Source organism: Mus pahari, chromosome 1 (assembly GCF_900095145.1).
Source record: "Mus pahari chromosome 1, PAHARI_EIJ_v1.1, whole genome shotgun sequence".
In the NCBI taxonomy this organism is placed as follows: domain Eukaryota; kingdom Metazoa; phylum Chordata; class Mammalia; order Rodentia; family Muridae; genus Mus; species Mus pahari.
Genome location: NC_034590.1, coordinates 167,670,400 through 167,697,848, shown reverse-complemented (window position 1 = coordinate 167,697,848; position 27,449 = coordinate 167,670,400). Strand labels below are relative to the sequence as shown.

Genomic DNA, 27,449 nt, shown 5'->3' with positions numbered 1-27,449 from the left:
ATGAGATGCTACACCTTTTCCTTCCCAGCATCCCTGCCCCTACTGCAGCAGTTTATAAGTCAGTCAGAAAAAGGTCAAAAGCCCGCATCTGTGTGCTATTTTGAATTACCCAAGAACAGTTTTTCCTTTTCTTCTCCATTCTAGGGATGCTTTATCACTTTCCTCAGCATCTTGGGCTTCCTTGCTTTCTCTACCGCTTCCTTCCCTCCATGTGTGTGCCTTCCATGCGAGCATCCATGGCTTTCTCCTTCTGTCCTTCCTCTTCCTCCAGGCAGCTGCTGAGGCTCATATCTTGCCCCCTTTGAGGTTTCTCTTTAGACTCTGATAAAATTGTCCTAGTGCTTCCATTTGAATCTATTTTTAAACCCCCGGATTAATGAGACTAAAAACTCCAAGAGAGGATCCTAGTTTCCAGTCACCCACACAAGCTCAGTTGTTATGTGGTACAGAGACCCAAACTCCAAGCTTTATCCACTAAGCCATTTCTCCAGCCCCAGCATACAAGTTTCCAAGTAGTAAAATCAGTGATATACTTAAAACACAGAGCATATTCAGGACAGAAACACAACTTTGGAGAGAAAAATATTTAATCTGTTTCATGAAAAAAAAAAAGTACAAAGCTTTGGAAGAGTTTTAGGTTTGCAAGTACAGTAGGGACACATGCGCGCGCGCTTCCCAGAATCTTGGCTCCACGCTCCTCACGTTAGCGAAGCCAGCAAGCTATTATCCACCCAATAATGCACTTGAAGAAGCCACTGAAGAGTTTGGTCTAGAAATAAGTGTAAAATACATTGCATAAAAATATATTAATCCATCTACAAACACTTTAAAATGCATAGCAAGGAAATTCTTTCAGGACTAAGCCATGTCTAGAAATACCAGTATCTGAACTTGTATACTAGATTTTCACTGCATTGTTTAGGCATGACATCATCACAGCAGAGTACCTCTAGGCTCACAAATTAAATTACATTATTTACCCACACAAGATGGCAACAGTCTCTAATGTGATCATCCATGAAGCATACCTGAAGGAGTGACAGATGGAGGTCTTGATTCCTTAAGGTGTGAAGTAATGACAGCAACGGTGTCTCTTACAGAGAGACCTAAAGCTATACCATCAGCTCACATACAGTGAGGAAGCCCTACTTCAATCTGAAGTCAGTCACACAGGGTCCTGTTCTCTGCTGTAGAAAACTGAGAAATTACTAGGAATTTTAGAAAAATAATCATTGCAACTTGTTCCCCACTTGAGTCCCTGTGGAAGCCTAGCTCCTCAGCAAAGGCTCGACAGGAACTACAGCTGTTTCTGTATCTGAGGGCGGAGGTCACGGGCTGAGTTGGGAGCTCTGGCTTAGTTTTTGAGGGTAATTTGCAATGATGACATCACAGGTAAGCACCGACAACACATTCTAATTCTGTGCCAACAATTGTGTTTCTGGTGGAACTAACAATAGAGACAAGCAGTCTTTAAAACAGAAGATACCCCAATGGCTACACTAGTAATGTATGCACTTTCATCCCCATTGGTATAATTTGATTGTTTGATCTTATTTATCTCAACATATTTTCTCATGAAACTAGGTACAGAATAATAAAAATTCTCTTTACACTGTCTGTATCTCAGAGGGTGGACCTTCACCTCCCTTTTGTTTTATTTCATGTGGAAATCTGAAACTAAGCAACCCACGAGTTGTTAGAGCTTCAGATTTCACTTTAAAACAGCAATACTGCTCATACGCACATCTGAGCCAGGCCAGACACTATAGTATGTAGGTCCAGTGTTTATTTCTAACCCACAGCTGAGGGTAGGCACAGGTGGAAGTGTATTGGAAAGTACTTTCCTTGGGTCAGGAGGCTGTCGAGAGCAGTGTCCACAGGAACACAGGAGTGACGTGCAAGGGGAGGAAAGGACACACCAGACAATGAGTAACTACACCTAGCTGCACATTCCACAAGCATCTAGGGTTTTAGTTTTCAACTCTAACCTCTGACAATGATTAAACCAAAGCACTACGCTATGGCAAAAGCTATCCTAGCAAAGCCTGCAGGCAGGGCTGTGTCCTATTCTGGCCCAGCCTGTGTGCTTGTAGCGGCTACCCAAGAGCTGAGGCACCAGGCCTACACAAGTTGGCACAGCCAGGAGACAAGGTTGATTAGCCACAGAATGCCACATGGCTTGATTACCAAGCCTCTAACTTTTATGACCATTCGGTCTATTACCCTATTGCAAAGAAACTGGAGAAAAGCAAATTTCATTAAGCCAGGGTAAAACAGTGACTCAGGTGAGTGCTAATTCTTCATGTCAGCTTTGAAACATGGGTGGGAAAAGCAATCTTGGTGATTAGCACTGAGGTCTGCCTCAAGGTATGTGACTGCTGTCACTCCGTCATTTCTGACCCATGCAGCTCACTGAACCACAGTACTGCTTCACTACCACGCTACTTCACAATGGACAGATGCTGCACTGGGATGCCCCTAAAAACCACCACTGGCACACGCAGGACATCTTGCCTCACACTGCCACGCTGATTTCTGGAACAACTCCTGAGTCACCAGGGAGCCTGCACCATGGAGCATTAAGGCTGCAGGAAGGCAGAGGACTTTATTCCGCTACACCTCACTTGGTTCACAAAATACACGGTGTCAGATAGGGGCAGACTTTTCCAGGCCTGCACCAGCAATGCTCTTTATGGTGGACTGGCGCTGGAACAGTCCTGTTGAGCTAACTGGGATGTCTACACATACTCCTGCCAAGAAAAACTGGATAGTCACTGAAATTAGGGGCACAGAAAATCTTCTGGGAACCAATGATTTTATATACCATTCCAAGGCCCAGATGAGAAGAATCTATAGGAAGTTATGTAAGTTAAATGGCTTTAATGAATTTAAATGAACTGTACAGACACTCATCCCCAGGGTCCCTGGAGCCCTCTGGGTTGGTAAGTTACTACATGAAGGTATGGAACATGTGACCTTGCAAGTTTGAGAGATGATAGAGCAGGCAGGGGGCAGACAGCTGTCCAGGCTCTGCCATTTCCTCAGCGCACACTCTTAGTGCTGATGCTGATGCAACTGCTCAAGCCCTGGCTTCAAGGAGGAGGGACTGTCCTCCATCCTAAGGCTACTGTGAGAATTGCGTGTGGTCAGCACACAGAAAGTACTTGGGAAACTCCCAGCAGGTAGCAAGAACTCAATGAATGTAAGCCTCCTTCTGCCCTCGTCTGAAGGCGGGGGGGGGGGGGGTGTAGGTCCCCACTTTCCAGTCTGCAGGAGAGCCTCAGTCAAGCTCTGCTGCTCACAGCCACACCTGAGTCAGTCAGCACCCACATACTAGGTCCTGTTCTAGGCACTGGACACTATACCAGGAGCTTCCCCACCAACATGCTACCAACATGCCAAAGCAGCATCCTTTTCTGGAACATGCACACCTAGTCTGTAATGTTACTCTCAAGTACTTTGAAGCCTGCGGAGCGCACCGCCCCAGGGCACACAGGTTAGGACTGGAAGATTCTTGTACAAGTTGTTAAGAGTGGGGTTTGTCTCCAGCTTTGCCTGGATCCTCTAGGAAAAAACTTACTCATCAAATCTCCAGAAGGTCTCTTTAAATACTTCAACACAGTAGAGAGGTGCTTCTTTATAAACAATACTGTTTATGAAATGGTAATACATTCTACCATAAAGTGTTCTTTTTCTTCTCGAGCCCAGATTCCACTGCGACTGCTAACATGTCAAATGGAGAAACATTTTGCTTTAGAAACTGGAGTTGTAAAAAAAAAAAAAAGTCAAGCGCCATGTCTGTGGCCATAAATTACTGTCATTATTAGAACTAAACTGATAAGCAGCAGTTCATCAATTACTCCACACTAAATGCCGTGGGAGCATTTCACTGAAGCCTGGCAGCAAGCCCAGGCTTGGTCCAGCAGCCCAGCTCTACAGGGCGAGACTCTGCTAGAGTCCATACTCCTGCCTATATACCATGCTAAACAATAAAACACCGTAATTATCCCTGTCCTCAACAACTACAACTTTAAAGGAAACTGGTAAATGAAAGGACTCTAAATGGACCCCCATCTTTGGTAATAGAAGTGGTTTTAGAAAAGTTATTAGTTAGTGCTTACAATTCAGATTATTTTAGTATCTTTGAGAAGATTAGATTACTCTCTAAAGTACTGACCACTGAGTATTCTCAGAGGTAGAATTTCAGTGAGACAGCACGGGCTTGCTCATTAAGAGCTTCAGTGACACAGTCCCTGCATGTGGCTTTATGTTACTGTTCACTAGAAAATGTAGCTTTTCATGATTTCATTTTTCCCCTGAGGATTGAATCCAGGGCCTCTGCACATGCCAAAGAAACAGCTTCCAAATGAGTTAACAACCCTGACCTTTGGTGACTGGTTTTAAACATCGCCAAGTCAAAGGCAAAGGCAAAAGCTGAAGACTTTTCAATGGATAGATAGATAAAAACAGTCAGTTCTGCATATGTGGAAAAACTGTAGTTACACATTTTCATTAAGTCCTCTAGATTTCCCACACTGCAAAAAATAGGCCCAAATAACTTATCTTAGTGGTATGAGCCCCAAGGCAGACAGTTCACACAACAACTACAAAGCTCTCAGAGAAGACAGAAGCCGCTGCAGCTCCAGAAGTGTAATAACTAACGTTTCCTCCCGTCAGACACTGTGTCAGTCCTAAGCCTAGGAAAGCGCGCGCTCTGCTCACCGAGGACTGTCTACATCCATCCTCACTAACATCTTGACATGACCAGCCATGCAAAGAGGCAGGGTGGCATTTCTCTCAGCCACTGAAGACTCCAGTAAGAGCCTACCCAGGCAAAGGGAAAAATCAGGGGTGTCTAAAGAGTATTTGGGGATTTTTAAGGTACATCAAACTACAGAATACATGCTTGTATTTTCAGAGTGAAAAATAGTTTCCACACAAGTTAAACTGTATATACCCTGTTTTAGAGCGAAACTGTTTATGTCCTCAAACAGGAAATGACTGAACCAAAATATTCTCATCCTGTCCACCTGGAAATGAGGAGTCCAACACATCCACCAGGGCTGAGATACTCTTCGGCCCTCCACAGACCACCAGCCACAGGCTGGAGCTGCAGAACCTCTGCTTTGGCTGGTTCTAGGCGCACAGGTTTCTGAGGTAACCACATGTAACTCTAAACAAGATCCCTTCCCTTCTCCGTTTGCATTGCTCCTGAGAAATAGCTTTTCTAAGTTAATAATTGAAGTCATCAAGTTTTTACTTCAGATTTTTTTTTTAGCTAACTGAACAATAAAACAAGCAAATGTTACCTATCAAAAACTACTTCAAAAATCAATTAATAAATAGGTAGACTATGCTTAAATGCGTATTAAATTTATAAATGGGGAACAAATAATGCTTCTGAAACCTTGTAGTCTTAGTAAAACACATGTCCACTCAGCTTTAGAAAAACAAGGCTCTTAAATAGTTATCATGATAATCTATGATAATTAAAGCTAACAATGAAAACCAAACCTCTCCAGTATCCCTTCCAGTGCCGTTTCTTATGGGGTTAAAGAAAACAAACACCAAACAGTATCAGTAAATCACTGTGTGATTCACTGTGTATATTCAGGCCTAATATTTTAAATGAAAGTGTATTAGTATAACTATCAATTGCATTAAAATATTTTACCCTTAAAATATCAAATTGAAGGTTTACATGTGATTTTTCAAAATATCAGAATTAATGATCATAATTTAAATTCTAAATATGGGAACCAAAACAGTAACAAAAATCTCAAACCCCACAATTCTGTTACTTAACTCTTAAAACTGACATGTAAAATTCAAAATAGCATGATGCCCATTACATCCAGCCCAGCTACTACAATAACCCATCACACACAACAACACAGCAGTCTCCACCCGCACCTCAGGTCAGTGTGCCGCTGGGGAGCCAGGCATTGCCTGCTAGAGATATGCTCATTAAACACAGTTAAAGGTAGGTCTGCATGCCTTTAGAAATTCTATATTTTTTCTTTTTTATATAAAGATATAAGGCATTATAATATAATAGAATGTTAAAACAAATAATTTATAATAAAAATAGATTAAAACTCTCTTTTAAAAATACCGCAAGTGAGAAAAGTCACAGGAGATAAGAAACTACTCACACACACGCGCTAAGTCTCTGCCAAATGGATACTTTGTGTTCTGGCTTTAAGCAGACCTTAGACATTAAATGGCAGGTATCCTGACACAAAGGTGCACAGCTTAGGCCCATCTCAAGTTACTGGAAATTTACACATGAAATGGCTAACTACTACTGATAAAGGCAGAAGAGGTTATTTAAACTATCTGGCATGATTAGTTTTGACTACAAATATAATATTCTCTGATACAGCATGGACTGTCGCTTTTAAAACAAATAACAGCAAAGCTGACAGTGCAGTGGTTAAATGATGGTCAATGACTTGGCTAGCACACAGCTAAAATGAAGAAATTTGTTTGGAATTAAAATATTAATAAGGAGCACAGCTTTATTTTGGTATCAGTTGTTACAACTGAGCAATGGGTTACTATGATGCTTTTTCCCTAAGTGACAAGTGGCAGGATGGACGGGGCCTGTGTCGAGGGCTGCTGGCCAGCCTTCTAAAATGCGTATGTGAGCTCTACAGGAGCTGTACAAGCTGGCTGGGTGCTGGTTATCTGCAAAGGCTGCCGGAACACAACTCCCTTCATCATACATGCGCTGCTGTCTGCACTGCAGTAATAAAGAAACACGATGACAGACACCACAGCTTCCAGTGACAAGCAATCCATAGGAATCTGCAGGGAAATTGCCGGTTGATTGGAAATATTCTCTATGTTTCCAGATGGGATCTGTTCTTTAAGAAGCCATTCATTGCCTAGAAAACAGGAGAGAATATTAAGACTATATAAAAAAAAAAAAAATACAAGAGGCCAAGGCACAGCGATGGGCAAAGTGTGAGAGACAGAATTCAGACACCTAGTGCTGGGTCTATGTGACACACATCTGAAATCCCCACATGGGAGTTGGGACAGGGAATCCCCACAGCTGTCAAAGTATTTGGAGCAGCGAGCTCGGGGTTACTGAGAAATCATTTCTCTGTATTTTAGGTGGAGAGAGATCAAAGAAGACATGGCATTAACCACATGCATGCTCAAACATGCGAATATCCATGTCTACATACATGTGTGCTCACACATGAGGACACACTCACATATATTTGAAAAAAACACAAATAGAAACCTAGGTACTTCTAAGGGACAGAGCCTCTGCATCAGCAAGTGTTGGGTGCGAGCCTGAGTGCACACTCTGCTCGGACAGTGGCCTGTGAGAAGAGAGCATCCCAGACCGACCTCTGCACTTCATTACTGCAGCTCCTGCCCTCTGTGAAATCTACTAAACTGAAGCTGAGCATCACAGCTGCGGCTCTTTAGAGCATCACACACCCAGCTCAAAGGAAGGTCTACTGCTGAATAAATATACGAATAAGACCTGTGCGACAGGAGACCAGTTCTCACCAAAGGGATAATGATCTTCAGTGATACGATCTAAAAAGTACAAAATGAACTTTAGAGAATACAGATGTCTACGCAACTCTGCAGTGATTTCTAAATCCAGGCAAAACAACAATAAACTGCTATTCACCAACTATTTTATTTCTTTATGTTTGTCATATACATCACATAATATGACTTATGTTCTTTAAAATAGTCACAAACTCTAAGCACTTTAACTATATCTAAAAAACTAGCCCCAAAGAGAGGTCTTCTATCCCTAAGTGTAGACATGGGTTCTGTAATGCTTTTAGAATCTTTGAATTACTATGACTCCTGCTAAAACCTCATTTGCCCTGGATAGTAAAAACAGAGCTGATATTCTGGACAGACAGTGAACAGCTAAGTATATGGCCTCCAGCTTAACTCCTCTTCATTTTCAGAGCAATGACTCAGCACTCAATCTGGATGTTAAGAATGCAGTGTTAAAATGGTTGTCAATATCTTATTTAAAAAAAAATTATACTGGTCTATAATTACATAGAGAGATATTAAATATGTGGTCTTCAACTTAGGGGCTGCTCTCATATGTATAGAACCTTCTGGAGCCCAGAAAGGGGTTTGGGGGTACCTGGGTTTGCACAGGCTCAGGGAGTGTCCTTGGAGCCAGTTCAAACTGTAACTAGCAAGTCCACATACAGGGTCCCCTTGGTCTGGATGGCACCCTGACAGTTACAGATCAGCAGCTTCTGTCCTGAGAACATATGAAGGTAAGTAGGCCTGAGGCCAGGATTGGGGTAATGTACCAAAAAAAAAAAAAAAAAAAAAAGGAAGTGTGTGAGAGGGTGTGGGAGAGAAGGAATTGAGGAAATGGAAGATTGAGTGACAGCGTGTGAAAGAGCGTGGGAGACAGGACAGAGGAAGCTCATCTGAGACACCAAGTCCTGCTTTGAGAGTTCTGGACCCCAGCACTTCACTTTAGACTTGCTTCCTTCTACTGTGATACAGCAGTTCTCACGTCTAATAGCAGCACCAGCAGCAAGCAGAGCACTGACCCTTACTGTCCACAGTGAGAGGAGGATTTGGACACACAAGGGCTGAGAAGGAAGAGTTTCAGAAAAAGATATTAAAAAAGGAAGCTCCACTATTTCTCCTCATCAGGCCTTTAATTTTTTTATTAGTTTATTTTTGTTTTTGTTTTTGTTTTTTGTTTTTTTTTTTTTTTGGCAGGTTTTCACTCTGTAACACTGATGGCCTAGAAATCACTATGTAGCTCAGGCTAGCCTCAAACCTGTGGTTCTTCTAGCTCAGTCTCCTGAGTGCTGGGATCACAGATGGGGCTTTAACTTTCAGTGGCTCTTTTTGGACATGAAGTGTAGACAGAATGGGGTGCACATGCAGGCAAGCCTCATTTCCAGAGGTCATGCTGTTCAGAGCTGCCGGGGCTCTCACAGGCCACAAAACCCCAGAATGTAAGGGAAGAGGGAACAGTAAACACATCAAAGTGGACTAGAGCTAGATTCACTTTTCCCACCATTTCCCTCAAATCTTCCCCAAACATACAGTAAAATACACAGTGAACAGAAACCATCAGACTGAGCCCACGTGATTCCAACTCCGCGCTGAGCTCCTACCTTCAGCTTTAAGGAACCAGCAGCTGGGTGCGCCTTCTGTCAGCTTCGCTCCTGGCGGGAGCTGGAGCTTGAGCCTGAGCTGCAGAGCCTGGCCTGGACGCACCATCACAGGGGGGAGGCCAATGTGTGGGGCAGCCTTGGGCACCTTGGGCACTGTCTTCTGTTCTTCTCTAGGGAAGGAGCCGTCTACCACCGCACTGTCAGACTTGCAGACTGGGAGCTGGAAGGCCAGAGGCAATGCTGTTAAAGCAGGGTACTTTCAGGACCAAAAGCGAGGAGCTCAGACCCTCTGCACAGAAAAAACATGCAGTTTTCTATCAGTGACAGCAGCTGCCAAATAGTCTAAAGACTATTTCCCCAAGTACAAACAGCCTGCCTCAGCAGTCAGACACCGAGGACTCAGGAGAAAACTAACTGCCCCCTGGTTTGTAAACAGCAGGAAATTAAAGTGACTCCTTGAATTTAAGGACAGTGGTTAGGATACAGGGTCACAACTTTCACTGCCAAGAGAAATCTATTCAATACATAGCATTTTTTTGATGCTATTCTGTAGATTTTAAAATAATTACCTTGCAAACACTACTTAGAAAAAAAAAAGCTGCCTCTGACACACACACACACACACACACACACACACACACACACACACACACAAAACCAGGTAGATAGATACATTAAAAGATAGTGGGCAAAAGACTTTCTCCTTGAAAACTGTTTTGAACTTGGCCAAATTTTCTGCAGTCCATCATATTTTCAGAGTTTGGGGAGCTGGGACTTTTTTGAAGACAATTTGGTACTGTATTAACCACAGGAAACAGACAGGAGACAATGATCTAGGATCACCAAATAAAACAACCAGTCCCCACAGCACACAGATACAGTGTGTGTCATGACTTCTACACATTTAAAAAGAGACCTGAGGTCTCTGTTTTTACTAAAGGTTCATCCAATTCTCTCCAAATTCCAGCATTTTCCTCAAATGTTCAAAACAGATGGAACTTATATTTTAAGACTAACAGGAGATCCTCAGAGCAAGCCTTCTGGTCTAGTTATCCCAGAACACAACAGGGGTACCCACTTCCGACTCCCTTTCTCCATGTGCCAAGCACATACCAGAGACAGACAAAACAAAACTGTGTCAAGGCTCAGCATTGTTCTTAAACCCACATCCTCTATGTTCTATGATAACTTACCACAGAAACTGTTCTTGCTTCTAAATCCATCACTTTAATTTGGTGATTATTAGTGTCTGCTACATATAACAGCCGACCACTCTCACCAATACACAAGCCTCCGGGCTCATTAAAGGCTGACTCCGCAAAACTGGAACTGGCATCACTGGCGTCCCCAGTCCCTGCTAACGTTGTACAGCCTTTTGTTTTTGGATCCACAACTTTAATCTAAAGAAAAAAAAGAACAAACATTTCCCCTGCAGTCATTCCTGTTTACAGCAGTGCCAGGGAAACCAGAGGACTCCAACTGCCATTAATATTCTCAATTAAGTCTTAGAACAGCAGCTAGTTCCATATTTTCCTAAAAATTCCAGTATTTGATTCATTTACATCATTTCATCAGAAATTTCATTCAGATTTTAAAATCTTAGCAATACTGTGTTTTGTTGTAAATTCCATCTCTAGCTTTGTTTGTTTGTTTGTTTTGGCTTTCCCATCGTGGGCCCACTTCCACAGTTCTGCTGGCTTCTCAGAGCACTGTCTGAGCACTGTCTGAGGACTGTCTGAGCACTGCTTCTCTTGTTAAATGGAAGCCCTGCTGGCTGTGTCTCAAGCACACTAAGATCATGGCTGCTCATCACAGTGCACAGAACTCTACAGTAAGAAGGGAAACAGACAGACAGACATGGCGATGGTACTGAAGATGGACATATTTGCTCTTTGTCACTACAACTGCAACATCTCAAACTCTTAATCTGCTAGTCCTAGTTAGCTTTCAACTCTCATAGAAAAGAGAGGACTGCCCAGGCCAGACTGCCAGTGGACATGTCTGTGAGGGATTGTCCTGTTAGTTCATCTGGGGCGGCTTGCCCACTGTGGGTAGCACCCCTGGGTAGCAGATGGTCTGGTGACATAAGAAAGCTGGCTAAGCCTGGTCTATGAGCAAGCCAGCAAGCAGGCCGGCCTTCAAGTTTCTGCCCTGACGACCCTTAATGAAGGAATTACGCTTGAAGTATGAGCCAAGAAAATCCTTGCCCCGCTAAGCAGCTTTTGGTCAGTTTTATTACAGCAACAGAATGAAACTCCAACAGCTGGTTCACGCTTCCCCCTAACATGTCTCCTTATTTCCTGCCATTGTTACTTAAGCATCTTCAATGGATCACAATTCATACATTTAGGTCATAGCCCCTGGAATTAGCTTAGGATTTCCCTCAGTTCAGACAGCCCAGAAGCAGCCGTGCAGCGCCGGGGCTGTGGCGCTGAGGTATAGCTGCTTTCTGTATCTGGAGTGGCACTGGTCTGAGGCACTTGGGTCTTCAGCCGACTCACCTTGTGATTGTAGGAGTCGGCCACATAGAGCACTTGCCTCTCCTCGTCCCATGCAACCCCAAGCGGATGTTGAAGCTTCGCATTGATGCCTGCTCCATCAACATCACCAAAAGCAAATAAATTCTTTTATTTTTTTTTTTAAAGAGAAAGAAACAGCAGTTATTAAAATTTTCAGTGCTTTGTTAGGAGGTAAAGTGAAAACTAAGATCCCAATGTTTCTAAAGCTGGGGAAGCTCTGACTTTTCACAGTAGTGGTGGCATGAGATAGAGAATGGGGAACACAGTAGGCTCAGTCTGCACTCTACTGGCTGCCATGCTGTCTTGCTCACAGTAGGCTCACATCTAGTGCAGTGCTCCTGCTAACCCACTGCCACAAGCCCCATGCAATTGCTCTCTTCCCGTCCCCTGAATGCTTATGTGTAGACAGGTGGGTGCCTTTCTCAGAGGGAGGGCTTTACTTGTATTTCTTTTGGTAGCCCTGGCTGTCCTGGAACTCACTCTGTAGACCAGGCTGGCCTCGAACTCAGAAATCTGCCTGCCTCTGCCTCCCAAGTGCTGGGATCAAAGGCGTGCGCCACCACTGCCCAGCTCTGTGTTTCTTTATAGCCACACTCTGCTTTGACTGCATGTTATCACATACAGGCCAGGAATGAACCCCTGCACTCCATGGATGGCTCACTCAGGGATGGGCACACAGCACACAGCAGCTTCTTTACCATGGGGTCTCGCTCTCCGCCTACAAGGTGCTTCACAGCTCCGTCTCTCAGCGAGATGGTCCGCACGGTGCTGCTCTCGCTGTCGGCCACAAAGAGGCAGCTCCAGGGCTCTTCTGAGGCGAGAGTGAGGCCTGATGGCTGGGCAAAGCCTGCCTTGTGAGGATATGCATTGTTTCGGTTTTCTTCATTTCCACTTCCAGCAAAANGAATGCAGGTTCCTTTTTTTAGGTCACTGAAAGACAAGTTCATGGTGGGTTCACAAGTCACTAAAGGGGCGTAAATAACCAGCCTGACTGGGACAGCAGTTTCACAGAACCAGTGACGGACTGCCTGCACTCTGTTGCGGCTGTCCAGGCACTCTCTTAGTGAGCTACTATGTAGGGGGCCCTCTCTTCTCTTTAGTATAATAATTAACAACTGAAATCACTTTCTAATACCAGGTAAGAAATCCCTGACATTACAACAATAATGATCAGATTGTGAAATAATAATGAGACGATTTTATTCTCATTTTAACTTCTTACTTTCATACAATATCAGGTTCTAGAAGAGAACTACTAATAAAGATAATATCTAGTTTTGGTCGTTTAAAATGTCTGTGTCTTCTATAAAGCAGAGAGCAGATCGAAGGAAGCCAGGTCTCTCAGCATGAACATTTTAAGGAAATGACGTAATGACTACATTAAATGATCAGTTATACAAAACCCATTTTTACACACACTAGGAAACATCTACCTTAAAGTACTGCAGCACAGGGCATGGAGGCCCACAACTGTAACAAGTTCAGGGTAGCTGCAACTGCAGAGGGCTCTGTCTCAAGATGCTGAAAATGACTCCTACTAATTCCTTTTATAACACAGAGAAGTTGGCACCTTGATTTCTAAATTTATGCCAAAATGATTATAAGGAAGACAAGGCACTGAGAGAGAGGGAGGGAGAGGCTGTGTGATCACACCACACAGAGTTCTAGTGCAACCAGCACCCTGGACTGCTATGTGGCACAAAGCCAGATAAGGGCGAGGACACAGGATGAGCAACACACTGCTGCTTTTTCGAGGAACTCACACAGAGTTCCTGGCCAGAGAAGCATGTACAACACTTACACTGCAAGGGAAGAGGTCTAAGCATGTCAGAGAAGAGTCCCGTGATAAGGAGAGGTGGAACAGTGAGCTGACACTAAACATTAGGGGCCAGCACTGCCTGCAAATCTGTATTAGACACTATCTTTGTAGCAATGCACCCGCAAAATTAAAATGCAGGTTGCTGTAACTTGCGCAGCCATTTTCCTACTATAAATATCGATGAGCCTTCTGACAAGGAGACTTACTTAGGCAGCCCTGCTGCTAGGACATCCCAGCTGCTGTGACTTGTGGCTGCTGCTGTAATCATACCTCACGCACCACTGGTAACCCAGCTGCTCCTTAGTACTGCCTCTTGCCTCGATGACAGCTAGAAGGTCCTGAACGGTATCCTGCTCCACTCTAAGCGCCGGAAGGGTTCTTCCAAGAACACATCAAATCAGTTCACTCCTAGATTAAAACTTTCTATAACAACATTTGGAATGTCCAAATCTCTTAAAAGGACTCAAAGTGTAGCAAGACCTGACGTTACTGACACCAGTAGCATCAGCTCAGCTTGGAAGACCGCTGCTACAGAAGTCCTCCACGACACTTCAAATCCCTTGGATAAGGAGCTCAGCATGAAGGAGCCCTGAGACCTGCTGACACAAGAGCTCTCTACGTTCACTGTTTGCTGATCTGATTCTTCTGAGGATGGGCATGCCTTCCTTTTACTTCTAACACAGAGATCAACCAATGTCATCCCTATTGTCCAACACAGTGCCTAGTGAAAGTAAATCCAACAAACATTTTAGATCAGTGTTCTCAACCTCCGTAATGCTGCGACCCTTTAATACAGTTCTTCACATTGTGGTGACTCCCAACCATATACTTATTTTTGTTGTTATTTTATAACTATAATTTATTACTAAGGTAAATCATAATGAGAATATCTGTTTTCTGATGGTCTTAGGTGACCCCTATGAAAGGGTCATTTGGTCTCAAAGGGATTACAATCTATAGATTGAGAACCACTGTTTCAGATGCATGACTATCATAAACCACTACACAACTGTGTTCCACACCTGTGCCTGGACACCTGAGGTCTTGGACTTGCTAGACAGCTGTCCCTTTCTACAAATAAAGATAAGTGTAGTGGGCTGGGCAGTGATGGTGCACACTTAATCCCAGCACTCAGGAGGTAGAGGCGGGTGGATCTGAGTTTGAGGCTAGTCTAGAGTACAGCGTGAGTTCTAGGATAGCCAGGGCTACACAGAGAAACCCTGTGTAAGAAGCTAAAAACAACCAACGAAAGATCGTTGTAATAGCTTGTAAGCTTGTACCTACTTCCTATGACTACAAAACAACTTTGTGGTCTGTGATTGTGTTCTGGTCAGTTTTTTGATCAACTTGACACAAACTGGAGTCATCTGAGAACAGGGAACTTCAACAGAGAATGCCTCCATCAGATTGACCCGTGGACAAACTTGTGGTCTCTGATGACTGACATGAAAGGCCCAGACCACTTTGGGCGGTACCACCCTGAACAAGTGGTCCTGGGTTTGTGAGAAGGCAAATGGGCAAGCCAGTGAGCAGCTCCAGTGGCCTCGCTCAGTGCCTTCCTCAGGCACAGGACAGAGTTCAGTCACTTGCGTATTCTACATATAGGCTTTTATTGAAGTGCTATCTACCAGATACAGCACAGGGCAGAGTGCACAGAGTAAATGGAACCAGGCTCATTTCTTTAATAGGCAGTCTAGAAGGAAGAAACAGCTATAATCAGGCATGAGCCAAGAGACAGAGAAGAGAGGCGCAGAGAGGAGTGCAGCCAGCCTGCCTGAGGCCGAGGGAGGAGGCGAGTCAGCAGGAGAAGAACTGCTCCCCACATTCACATGCCCGCACCAGTGCTATCCTAACGTCACACAGCAATCCCCTAGGTGACACGAACACAGACAATGATGGAAAATGACAGCGGTAAAGGCGCTCACTCACTCTCCTGTCTTCCACAGTAAGAAGAGCTGGGACTGGTAGCCACTCTGCTGTGCTGCAGTCTGAAGCACCCTGAAGAAGTGACTGCAGACACAGGAACTATGTCTATGTTGTGAAGGATTAAAGCCTCACCTAACATTTCTGGTTCTCTCTCTAGGCACTCAGAAGAATGGCTCCTCCCAGGCTCTTAGAAATTAAGATGCAGCCACAGGCTGATACAAGTGGAAGTGATGTACGTCACCTCTGAGCAGCAGCTTTGAGAACCAGCTAGTGACTCACCACCTCTTCCTCCTCTCTATCTCTGCCAGAAGGGCTGGCAGAGCTCCTGACAGCAGCTGCCTCCTCGGGCTGGGGAGCAGACCAGCACTTCTCAGTGAAGCCACACGAGAGAGCAAGAAGCCTGCTCCATGCTTCTGATGGGCCATGTGGCTGAGCGCATGCACCCTGACAGGCACAGCATGTGCTGTGAGCACGATGACCTGGGCAGGGAGGCTGGGGACTAAGGAGGATGCTGTCCCAGGACACAACCACTTACCTTTTCTTTGGCAGTGTGCCAGAGTCTAGGAGGAGTGCCCATATCTGATGAGTCCCTGCCATGGCTATCCACAGGATGTCATTTCTTTGGACCTCTGAACCTTTATGAAAGCAAGAAGCATGCATTATATACATATCTGGTTAATATGATAGTTTTCAGGAACTGAAATCCATAGGTGATACTAATTTGTATAAATCAGCTGTTTTGGAAACCGATTCCTCAGGGACTATGTGTTACTAGAAACCTGCCTCCTCACCTGCAACAGTTTCATGAGAACCCAAAGCTATCTTTTTTTTTTTTTTTTTTTTTTAAATTAAATGCAGTACAGGGTGATAATTCAATACATGTTTACAATGTGTAATGACAAAATTAAATCAATTAGCATTTCCATTTCCTTAAACCAAATCCACACATTCTTAATAGCAGTATGTCAATCTGCATCTCTGGAAACAATGTTTTTAAACCCTGATTAAAAGAATTTTTTATGTGACACAAAAATGGGCTGACATTCTCTAAGAGAACCCTGGCGATCGCCATGAAAGAAGTGATGCTTTTAAGAGCAGGGTAGTAGCACATGCCTGTAGTCCCAGAGGCTGAGGCAGATTTCAGAGGAGTGTGGTGGTCCATGCCTGTACTCGCAGAGGCAGAGGCAGAGGCAGAGGCAGAGGCAGAGGCAGAGGCAGAGGCAGAGGCAGAGGCAGAGGCAGAGGCAGAGGCAGAGGCAGNCGAGGCAGAGGCGGAGGCAGAGGCAGAGGCAGAGGCAGAGGCAGAGGCAGAGGCAGAGGCAGAGGCAGAGGCAGAGGCAGGAGAAGCCAAGTTGGAAGCCTGTTAAGACTACATAGCAAGTTCCAGGCCAGCCTGGGTTACAAAGTAGAGACCCTGTGTTAAAACAAAATAACAATAAAAAGAAGCTAAAGGAATGTGTCTTTTTACTACCAAAGGCATGGGATTTGATATTCAGACACAAAGTAGAACAGTCATTTGCAAATGCACTGTCTAGTAGCCTATAATACTTATGGGGTTGTGTCTGCAGGAGTGTGCACATGTGTGTGTGGAGGCTGGAGGTCAATGTTCTGTGTTCTTCAGTCAGGCTCTGCTTGCTCACTGATTTGGCTGGACTGGCTGGCTACTGGAAAGCCCAAGGGTCCTCTGTCTCAGCCCCCAGGCTCTGAGGCAGAGCTTTTTATGTGGGTGCTCAAGACTGAGTTCAGGTCCTCATGCTGCACAGCAAGCCCTTTAGCAAATGAGCCACCTTTCAGGTCTGGTCTAAAATCCTTCAAGAAGTTTAGCAGACCAAGAGTACAGTGGATTATAATATGCTGTTTACTAACATGAATTTTACCATCTTATTTTTGTCTAAATCTGAATGATGTCACACTTATAAGGGGAAAAAGCTCTATTCCTCAGATTTATTCTGTTAACATATTTAATTTAATTAGGAGGCACTCTGAAATAACTGAGACATTTTAACTAAAGTAGTCTGGTATACATTATCTTACAGAGTTATTTTATTTGTAATTTTTTTAATTTCAAGTATTTTGTGATGAGGATATTCTTTCCTAATTAGTAATACGTTTTAGATGTCTTTTAATTTAGTAACAACAGAAACAACCTACAATGATGACAGTTCTCAAGTTATCAAGGATACTATATCTCCGAGCGCTTTCCAAAACCCATTCCCGACTTTGGAAAGGCCCCTGAGATAGGACTGTTAGCAAGTCCCACTCCAGATGAGTACCCAAGCACAGGGAAGCCAGCATGCCAGGTCAACTAGCCAGCAAAGGAAGGAACTAAACTCTGGGCCTAAGCTAGGCTGAGAGCAACGATGCCTCAGTCATGGTGTGCTGATCCTTTCTGCTCTCAACTGCTATGCAGTGGGAAGTACCTCAGTGTGCTTCCCTCACACAACCACGCCTGCGATGTAAGTGCTACTAAAGGGGGTTGTGCTGCCCATGCTCTGGGGACTCGGTCTCTGCTTTATCACTTTAAAAGGAGATCAAAAGGCCTGCACAATTAATTTTTAACACACATCACTTCATCAGTTTTTCTAGGGCTACTCTCTGGGTCTGCTAAAATGACTATGTCATCTAAGCTAATAAAATATTCCATTATTTCAGGTATAATGACATTCAGATGAGAACTGCTTACAGGCAGCAGTACTCAAATGTCAGCCATGATCATTATTTCATGAATCTGGATCTTACCTTTAGAGCATGTTGCATTAGGCAAGCATTATAGATCTATAAACTCAACAGCCTGGAGCAGATGGCATTGAGGGTAAAGAGTAGGACACAATGTCCCCTCACACTGACTACTACTGTACTACAATACACAGTATCCACAATGCACAATGTTTGCAACTGCTTACTTGGGTTAAGACCGTCACAACTCTAAGATTATAAAGATCCTGTCTGGGACCTAGTACATGCCAGTACAACAGAAACAACCCACAATGATCATATCAAACCATGAGAACAAGTTCAAGTTCCTGATTAGATAATGGTATTATTAACCAAGGAAATGAACAGAGTAACAGAAAAGCTTCAGTAAGTGAAATAAACAAAGGCATGAATGGGCCCTACTTACTTTTACAACGTCTGGAATGTTTCCCACTCATGATATTCCAAAGCCTTATTTATCCCATAACATGTTTAGACTAATACACAGAGAACTATAGACAATTACAGTTTGAAGCCCACTACTAAGCTCTCCTAATTCTTTCTCAATGGAATTAAATTAAGCACGTGGTGTGCTGATGGCCTTTGACACAAGAGGGCTCAAAGCATCCTTTCTATGATCGAGGAGCCAAATAGTTCAGGGTTTGAATCCTGGCTGCAATTTCTGGCCAGTTTCCTCACCTGCCAAGTGAAGCTGACTGTCCAGCCTTAAAGACGGCCAAGGGGATGAGTCCAGGCTCGGGAAGCTAAGCACCACACAGTACTGGCGAGTGCTGGGTCCTAGACAGTACCTGCAGGCTCTCAGCTCCTACACCAAGAATGCTCCCTCTCCCTTCTCCTAGGACCTCACTGGCAGCCCCAGCTTGCAGCTCTGCTCAGACTCTCTTCCCTACCCAGCACGGCAAACCTGTACCATTATCCTCCAAAATCACCACTGAGGTGAGCAAACCTCAGCAAAATGAGCTCTGCACATGAGAGAGACAGTACCAAGGCCATCCCAGAATGAACCCCTATTTTATTACTAATTACTTCTATTTACTTTTCATATTTTAAAGACATATAAGTGTAACTGGATTATGTATCTGTGGATTTGACTTTGAGTTTTCAGGTAATTTACAACGGGGCCGGGCTTGGAGTCTAACAGGGCTGAGAATCCCTGAGTTACATATGAAAAGCAACCTTTCAGGGCCTCTTAATGTTTCTAATCATAAAAACTGAGCAAACTAAGACCCACAGATAACCTACTTATGAATTTGATAAGGTAATTGACAGCAATCATCATATTTAATGATGAAGCAGTATAAATATAACATACTCCTGCCAACAGAGATGAGATAAAAGACCTACCATTACCTCTATACAGCACCATATGAAGGTCTTACCTTGTGGAACAAAAGATATTTTATACACACACACACACACACACACACACACACACACACACACACACACACTGTCCTTCCTTTCCTACCTAAGGCACCTTCTGATTGGTTTAGTAAAAAGTTGAACAGCCAATAGCTAAGCAGGAGAGGATAGGTGGGAGTTCTGGGCAGAGATAGGAACTCTGGGAAAGAATCAGGCACAGGGAGTTTACCAGCCAGACATGGAGAAAGGCACAGGTGCTGGGACTGAAGGAGAGGTAACAGGCCATGGGGCAGAATGCAGATTAATATAAGCGGGTTAATTTAAATTATACGAACTAGCTGAGAGGTAGCCAGCTAAGGCTAAAGCTTTCATGACTAATAGTCTCCATGCCATTACTTGGGTGGCTGGTGGTGGAGACAGTCTGGCCACATAGCCAGTGTGTCTAGGTTCACTTTCACCGGGAGATGCTCAGATGTAACTGCAGCTTCCTACTCCAAGATGAGAAACTGGCTTACTCCCACTAATGTCTAAAAAGTTTTTCAAAGGTAAAATATAATTATTAACAAAGATTTGTATTAAAAAAAGGAATAAATTCAATAAAAGAGATTTGAAAAACACCCATAGTCCAGCTTTGAAAAAGCTGATCAGCGCCCTCCTGCTGACCCTGTGAAGTCTGCAGTGCAAACACTGATTTCCACCTTTCTGAAGGCTCCAGGCAGGGAAAAGCAGTGATGTGTCACCCAGAGCGCAGGGAAAGACTGAGTGAAGCTGCGGGAGGGAAGGCAGGGTGCAAGGCCTCCCCAAGACTGTGGATACCAAGGACAGTCAAGAGCAAAGGTCTGTTCTAGAGACAAGCATACAGAGATAACCATGATAGGGCTCTGTGTACTGGGATGACAGAACAGAACTACAAGGGTAAGGAATGCCACCAAGAAGACCCCCTGGCAGCTACACCCCATTGCCCACACAGGAGCCACTCAACCAGCCCGACTAGGAGAACAGGAAGGCTCCTAAGCACACAGTAATATTAGCAATAATAAAACCCAGCTAAGCACAGCTTCTGTCCAAACTGATTGAGTTCCCCATCATGACAGAAGTATTACTTATATCAGCCTTTAATTCAAGATTAATGACATAATTAGTGAGGAGAAGACAAACATGAAAGCAAAAAGAGGAGAAGAGGAGATGTGGACAACACTCATTTTTGAAGAACAAAATTCAGAAGTATTGGGCTAAGACTCTGACTTCGTCTGTTGAGGATAGAGAAGAGGGATCCAGTGTTCCAAATGGATGGGAAACTTCTGCAGAGACAGAACCTAAAACCAAGAGCAACGCAGAAACACCATTTTTCTTTAAAGGCTTGATACTGAAAATGAAGAATCCTTCAAAACAGGATCATCAGCTGACAGCCACAGTCAAGGAAAGAATCATCAAGCCTGGAGGCAGATCAAGAGGAGGTACTGCAACAAGGAAAGGGAAGCCACGGCAAGGAAGGAAATGTGCCAAGGCTCTAGGACAAACACCGAGGTGAACTCAGTATCTGGAGGTCCAGAAAGACAGGAACAAAAAGTAAGGATGTGAAGAGATGCCAGAGGATTCCCTGAAAACAATGAAGGACACCCAACTACAGAACAAGGAAGACGTCAAACCCCAGCAGTCCATCCAGGTGGGGTAACTCAGGATTAACAGCCAAAAGGCTGAAACCAAAGGCAAAGGCTTGAAAGCAACCATAGAAAAAGCATACTTTACATATAAAAGATCAGGTATCAATCCAAGGTTACCTGTGAAGTCAACGTGTCTTCTGAAAGGAAGGCTCAAACATTTTCTCAGCTCAGAAAAAGGCAAGAAATCATCATAACTGGAGTGGTGGTTTAAATATGCTTGGCCCGGGGAATGGTACTATTGGGAGGTGTGGCCTTGTTGGAGGAAGTGTGTCACCCTGTAGGCGAGCTTTGAGGGCTTCTCCTAGTGCTCAAGCTCTGCCCAGTACTGAAGCCAGTTTCCTTTTGACTGCCTTTAGATCAAGATGCAGGACTCTTGGCTCTTTCAGCATCATGTCTGCCTGCACACTGCCATGCTTCCTGCCATAACGATAATGGACTCAACCTCTGAAACTATAAGACAGCCTCAATTAAATGCTGTCCCTTATAAGAGTTGCTTTGATCATGGTGTCTCTACACAGTAGTAAAACCCAAGCTAAGACAACTGGTTTAAAAGAAATGTGAACCAAGTCCTATGGCAGCACAATGATTTCAAGCACATGCTGGGACTGGAGAAACATGGCAGTCAACTTCATCCCTAGGCATTTACCCAAGAGAAGCAAGTGAATTATTACCTCAAACAGAAACCAGAAATGTTAGTGGAAGTGGTACTGTATTTACAACTTTCAGCAACTAGAGACACTGAATGAACTGAGATGAGCTACACATGGTCAACGAGAGACAACAAACTCCAACAGGGATCGTAAAAGCACCACCCTCACTGGACAAAGTCAGTCACAAAGAGCTGTTCAGAGGAAGTATAAAACGTTGCTGCCAGTGGCTAGCGTATGTGTGATGACATGGGGAGACTGAGCAAAGAACCACAGGAAACTTCCTGGGGTGACCCTGATTGTGGTCACAGTTACATGATTATAGACACTGATCAAAAACACACATCTACGTAGCAAGAATAAAATTTGCTGTTTCTAAATTTTACCTCATTAACTTGAAACAAGATAGTTTAAAAATATTCTCACAGAGAAGGCTCCTCCTGCGACCGATGGGAACTAACAAGCACCACAACGATATGCACAGAGTAAGGGACTTTGGAGCACTCCATCCTGAATGGAATTCTTCATGAGACCCTCCCTTCTCTCTCAGGGATTTCTGCTACGGACAAGGTGAATTGTAAGAGCCAGAGTGGAGGGATGTGTGACTCCAGGGAATACTGTCCTCTAGACACAACAGGACTGATGCACAGAGAAACTCACAGGGACAGTGGCAGAACAGGACCTGTACTGGTTCAAACCAGATGGGGCCCAACACTGAGGGGGAAGCAGACATGGAGCTCCCAGTAATAGGTAAGAAGTCATCTGCAACTGACCCTTGCTAAGGAAGCGAGTTTTCTCCAATGGAGTCTCATGGATATGCAAACCACACTTGAGGGTGGGCCCCATGCTCTGTCTGCAGCAGATGCCCAACACAAAACAATCTCAATGGTGCGTTTATAGACTTCTTATGTCTCATTTTCCTTTGTTTGGGATTTTTTTCCTTTGGTCTTATTAGTCTTTTGTTTATATAACATGGTTTCTGATTTTGTAGGTTATTAATATGGTTTTGTGTGTGTGTGTGTGTGTGTGTGTGTGTGTGTGTATGTGTGTTGTTTGCCTGTTTGTTTTTTCAAAGAGAAGGAAAAGAGAAAGGGAGTGGAGCTGGGGTGCTGAGGAGGACCTAGGGGAAGCTAGGAGGGAGAAAGCATCATCAGAGTATATTATATGAAAAAACTTCAATAATGTTATATAAAAAGAATCTTCTATCAAAATTTAGATATAAAAGTACAGCTGTTTTTCAAAATAAAAGTACACAGGCTACAATGCATAAATCCCTTTTAACATGCCTGCATCACTGGATTACATTTAAAACAAAAATACTAACTGATATTTTATAGATTGTGACATGATAGATACATCTAAGCACGTAAGTGCAAAAAATATATTTTGTCAACAAACTATCAGCTAAGCACATTCATGCTGGATTCCAACCATTAAAGGTGGTGTAAGAGGAGCTGGAGAGATGGCTCAGCGGTTAAGAGCACTGACTGCTCTTCTGAAGGTTCTGAGTTCAAATCCCAGCAGCCACATGGTGGCTCACAACCATCTGTAATGAGATCTGACTCCCTCTTCTGGAGTGTCTGAAGACAGCTATAGTGTACTCATATATAACAAATAAATAAATCTTAAAAAAAAAAAAAAGGTGATGTAAGAAAAGTGAAGTTTGTATCTAAGGAAAATGCTGATTACAGAGTCAAGGAAGGTTAACAGGATTTAAGCACAGCATCCTTTCTATAACTGATTCTGAACCAGGGACCATCTGAAGCACTCAGGACTGGCAGGCTCTGACATCTACAATGAAACACTTTACAGGCTATTGTCTAGCATCAGTAGCATTGAGAGAGGAGAGAGATACCTTTTAGAAACATGGTTAAAAAAAGAGAGTAAAAGATGAATCCATCATAGACACCACTATCTCAAAGAGAAGTTATCATATTTAAAGTGATAAGATGAAATTTACTTTTGTAAAATCCACTTTGCTAATTATTTTTATTTGATTGCAGCAATTGTATAATTAAGTCAAATGTACAGGTGCTATTTAAAAATACACATATTTACAAATTATAAATATATTTAGAATAACTAAGCATCTTTCAGTCTATTTCTTTTCTTCTTCTGTATGAGTGCTGTCTGCATGCATACCTACATGCCAGAAGAGGGTATCAAATATTTTTTATAGAGGGTCATGAAACACCATGTGATTGCTGGGAATTGAACTCAGGATCTCTGGAAGAGCAGCCAGTGCTCTTAACTGCTGAGCCATCTCACCAGCCCCTTAAATCTGTGTTTTTCCCCAAGCTGAAATTCTCGGCCAAGTACATACTCAGCAGTTATCATCTCTGTTACTTGCCATTCTCTTTTCTTACCTTACATGTGATAGAGTAATGTAACTTAACCCTATCTGCACATGCATGTACAAACCTGAGCTGCAGCAGCAGCAGCATCTGAGGACTCTAAGTGAGCCTCTATGATCACATGTGCCCTCTCTTCAGAAGTCACTAGTGTACGATTTTATCTTTTTCTTTTCTTTCTAAGTTTAAATCTGTGTGGATGTATCTTCCAATGCTTCATGTATCTTAACTTCTACACAAAACTCAATAGAGGTTCCTTTCTTACACTCCTGATGCTTGCCTATAGTTCTGGGTAGCTGTGTTCCACTGATGTACACTGGACAGAATCTACTATTTAAAGATATTACAAAGCAACACATTTTTCATATTTTTTCCTGATAATTCTGTCTTCTCACTTTCATGAATTATGAAAGAATTTAACAAAGCTTTATAAAAAATTTTGAAACATTAGAAAAAGAGCTTAAGAAGAACCACTTTCCTGGACTGCTGAAATTTTCAAGTATTTACTCTAACATCTGCTTGAGCCAGTGACATAATCTTATAACTTAAATATACACACAGGACTGAAATGGAATGGAAAGATGGTTCCTACTTTGAGTAGAAGAATATTTTAAAAGAAGATACAATAAAGGCAAGTAGCTAAGTCAATTGTTGGATGTGTGGAAAATGTAATTATTTTCAGTCCTCATATATATTTCTTTACATGTATTCAAAAATTCTCCGCATGCTTTGAGAAAATAAAAACCATTTATCTGAGGTGGTGAAAAAAAAAAAGTAGAAACTGTGTACTGGCTAGCTTTGTGTCAACTTGACACAGCTGGAGTTATCACAGAGAAAGGAGCTTTAGTTGGGGAAATGCCCCCATGAGATCCAGCTGTGGGGCATTTCCTCAATTAGTGATCAAGGGGGAGAGGCCCCTTGTGGGTGGGACCATCTCTGGGCTGGTAGTCTTGGTTCTATAAGAGAGCAGGCTGAGCAAGCCAGTGGAAGCAAGCCAGTAAAGAAGATACCTCCATGGCCTCTGCATCAGCTCCTGCTTTCTGACCTGCTTGAGTTCCAGTCCTGCATCCTTTGGTGATCAAAAGCAGTATGGAAATGTAAGCCAAATAAACCCTTTCCTTCCCAACTTGCTTCTTGGTCATGATGTTTGTGTAGGAATAGAAACCCTGACTAAGACAAACTGCTTGAAGAAAAAGCCCTATTTTTGCACTGGGAGCCTGGCTAGCTGGGAGTGGTGGTACACAGCTACAATCACAGGTACCCCAGGCTGTGGTAGCCTAGGCTACACGTAAGTACCCGGTGAAACTGGGTCTTAAAACTCAACAGCAACAAAAAAGAGAAACTGACTTTGAAATTTACATTTATATTTCTTAAAATACTTATGTATATTTTATAAGTCATTATATATATATTTTTGGACTATCTAGAATAGCAGTTCTCAACTTGTGGGCTGTGAACACTTTGGGGTTACATATCTGATATTCTGCATATCAGATATTTCATTAAGATTCATAACAATAGCAAAATTACAGTAGCAATGAAATAATTCTATGGCTAGGGAACTGTGTTAAAGGGCCACATCGTTAGGAAGGTTGAGAACTGCTGGGCGAGATCTACAATTAGGCTCAACTGGCTCCAGAAAGAGGAAGTCTAAATTCCATCTTCTTCAGTTTCACAAACGATCAATCTTAATGACATAAAACTTAAATAAGAAAGTTAAAGACCAGTAAGATTAGGTGTGAGTGCCCTAATATTACAAAATAGGTCATGTGACATCACACTTTGTTAAGGATAAATTTGTCTCTAAATTCCCTAGGGATCAATCCAACAACACAAATAGAAATCATAGACAAAAAATACTCCAGAGCTTAAATGAAATCTGAAAAAACATAAACAACCCGATCTTTAGAAAAACACTATAGCTATTCATATTACAAGAAAAAAATTCTCTAGTACACAATCAGATGTCATTTGTAAGTAAAAAACTCAAACATCAAAAAGTCTCCCAATGGGCTGTATTTTGACTTTATAAGTAATATGAAATAAATATGCACATATAAATGTAAATACTATATATATTTTTCAGTAGAGATATTTTAAGTGGCATCAAGCACATAAGAATTTAGTAAGAATAATTAATCTAATCCTATGATCCGGTTATCAAAGAATTATACATTAATACCGGTTAGGACTCTAAAGTAATTCAAAGCTTTAGTTATGAAGATGTTTTGGGTTACTTATCACTTTGAAAGTCTTATAAAAATCCAAACAATTGTCCCAAATGTTAAAAATTTCTGGGGCTATTCAGTACTTTATAGCCATTTTATTTTATTTTTTTTAAATTTTTTTGTTTGTTTTTTGTTTTCTGTTTTTGTTTTTTCGAGACAGGGTTTCTTTGTGTAGCCCTAGCTGTCCTGGAACTCACTCTGTAGACCAGGTTAGCCTCGAACTGAGAAACCCACCTGCCTCTGCCTCCCAAGAGCTGGGATTAAAGGCGTGAAACACCACTGCCCAGCTTATAGCCATTTTATAAAGTCTACATAGCAAAGACTTACAGACACCCAGATAACTCTAGAGACAACATGGCCACCGAGAGCAGGCCTTAGGCGGCATTCATCCCACACCCTCTGACTCACGAATACGTAACCCTGCTGGAGTGATGATATGCCTTCTTTACTTTTCTATTGCTGTGAAGAGGCACCATGACCAAAGTAACTTATAAAGAGAAAAGTTATTGAGGAGGAGAAGGCCTTACTTACAGTTTCAGAAGATTAAAGTTCGTAACTACCATAGCAGGTACACAGCAGAGGCAGACAGGCATGGTGCTGAATCAGTAACAGTGTTTACTTCTGATCCAAAAGCGGGAGGCAGAGGGAGAGGGGGTGGGGTGGGGGGACAGAGTGAGTGCTAAGTGGGAAGGGCATGGGCTTTTGAAACCTCAAGTCCTATCCCCACTGGCACCTCCTCCAATAAGGCCACGCTTCCTAATCTTATCCAAACAGTTCTACCTACCCACAAGGAACTGAGCATTCAGGTGTGACTTTATGAAGACCTTCTCATTCAAATAACAAGATGTTCACAGAATTAGGTTAAACGCAGAGACACGAGCTGAGTTGAAGCAGGACTTGAAAACTAGGGTTAACAAAGACGTACCTCTTCAAGAGTGTATCACCTGACTTAGAGTTTAACAAGATTTGTCAATAAAGTTAGGATGTTTTCTTAGGGAGTAAGATGGATGTATTCTCAACACAAAGATAAACAACCAGCAATACCATGAGGAGTAATTGGGAAAACGCCTGGATGAAA

General features: G+C 42.9%; 1 protein-coding gene across 1 annotated transcript in view; it reads right to left on the bottom strand.

Annotated features, from left to right (window-relative positions):
• Nucleotides 1-569: 569 nt before the first annotated feature.
• Nhlrc2 (NHL repeat containing 2) overlaps nucleotides 570-27,449 on the bottom strand; it is a 54,377-nt gene continuing 27,497 nt past the window's right edge. Inside the window, exons 6-11 of the mRNA XM_021199287.2 lie at nucleotides 15,940-16,039; nucleotides 12,358-12,589; nucleotides 11,642-11,764; nucleotides 10,334-10,540; nucleotides 9,141-9,360; nucleotides 570-6,890 (exon numbers count right to left, since the gene is read on the bottom strand). Coding sequence (XP_021054946.1) covers nucleotides 6,634-6,890; nucleotides 9,141-9,360; nucleotides 10,334-10,540; nucleotides 11,642-11,764; nucleotides 12,358-12,589; nucleotides 15,940-16,039 — 1,139 coding nt within the window. The 3' untranslated portion in view covers nucleotides 570-6,633. The remainder of the gene's footprint in view (nucleotides 6,891-9,140; nucleotides 9,361-10,333; nucleotides 10,541-11,641; nucleotides 11,765-12,357; nucleotides 12,590-15,939; nucleotides 16,040-27,449) is intronic.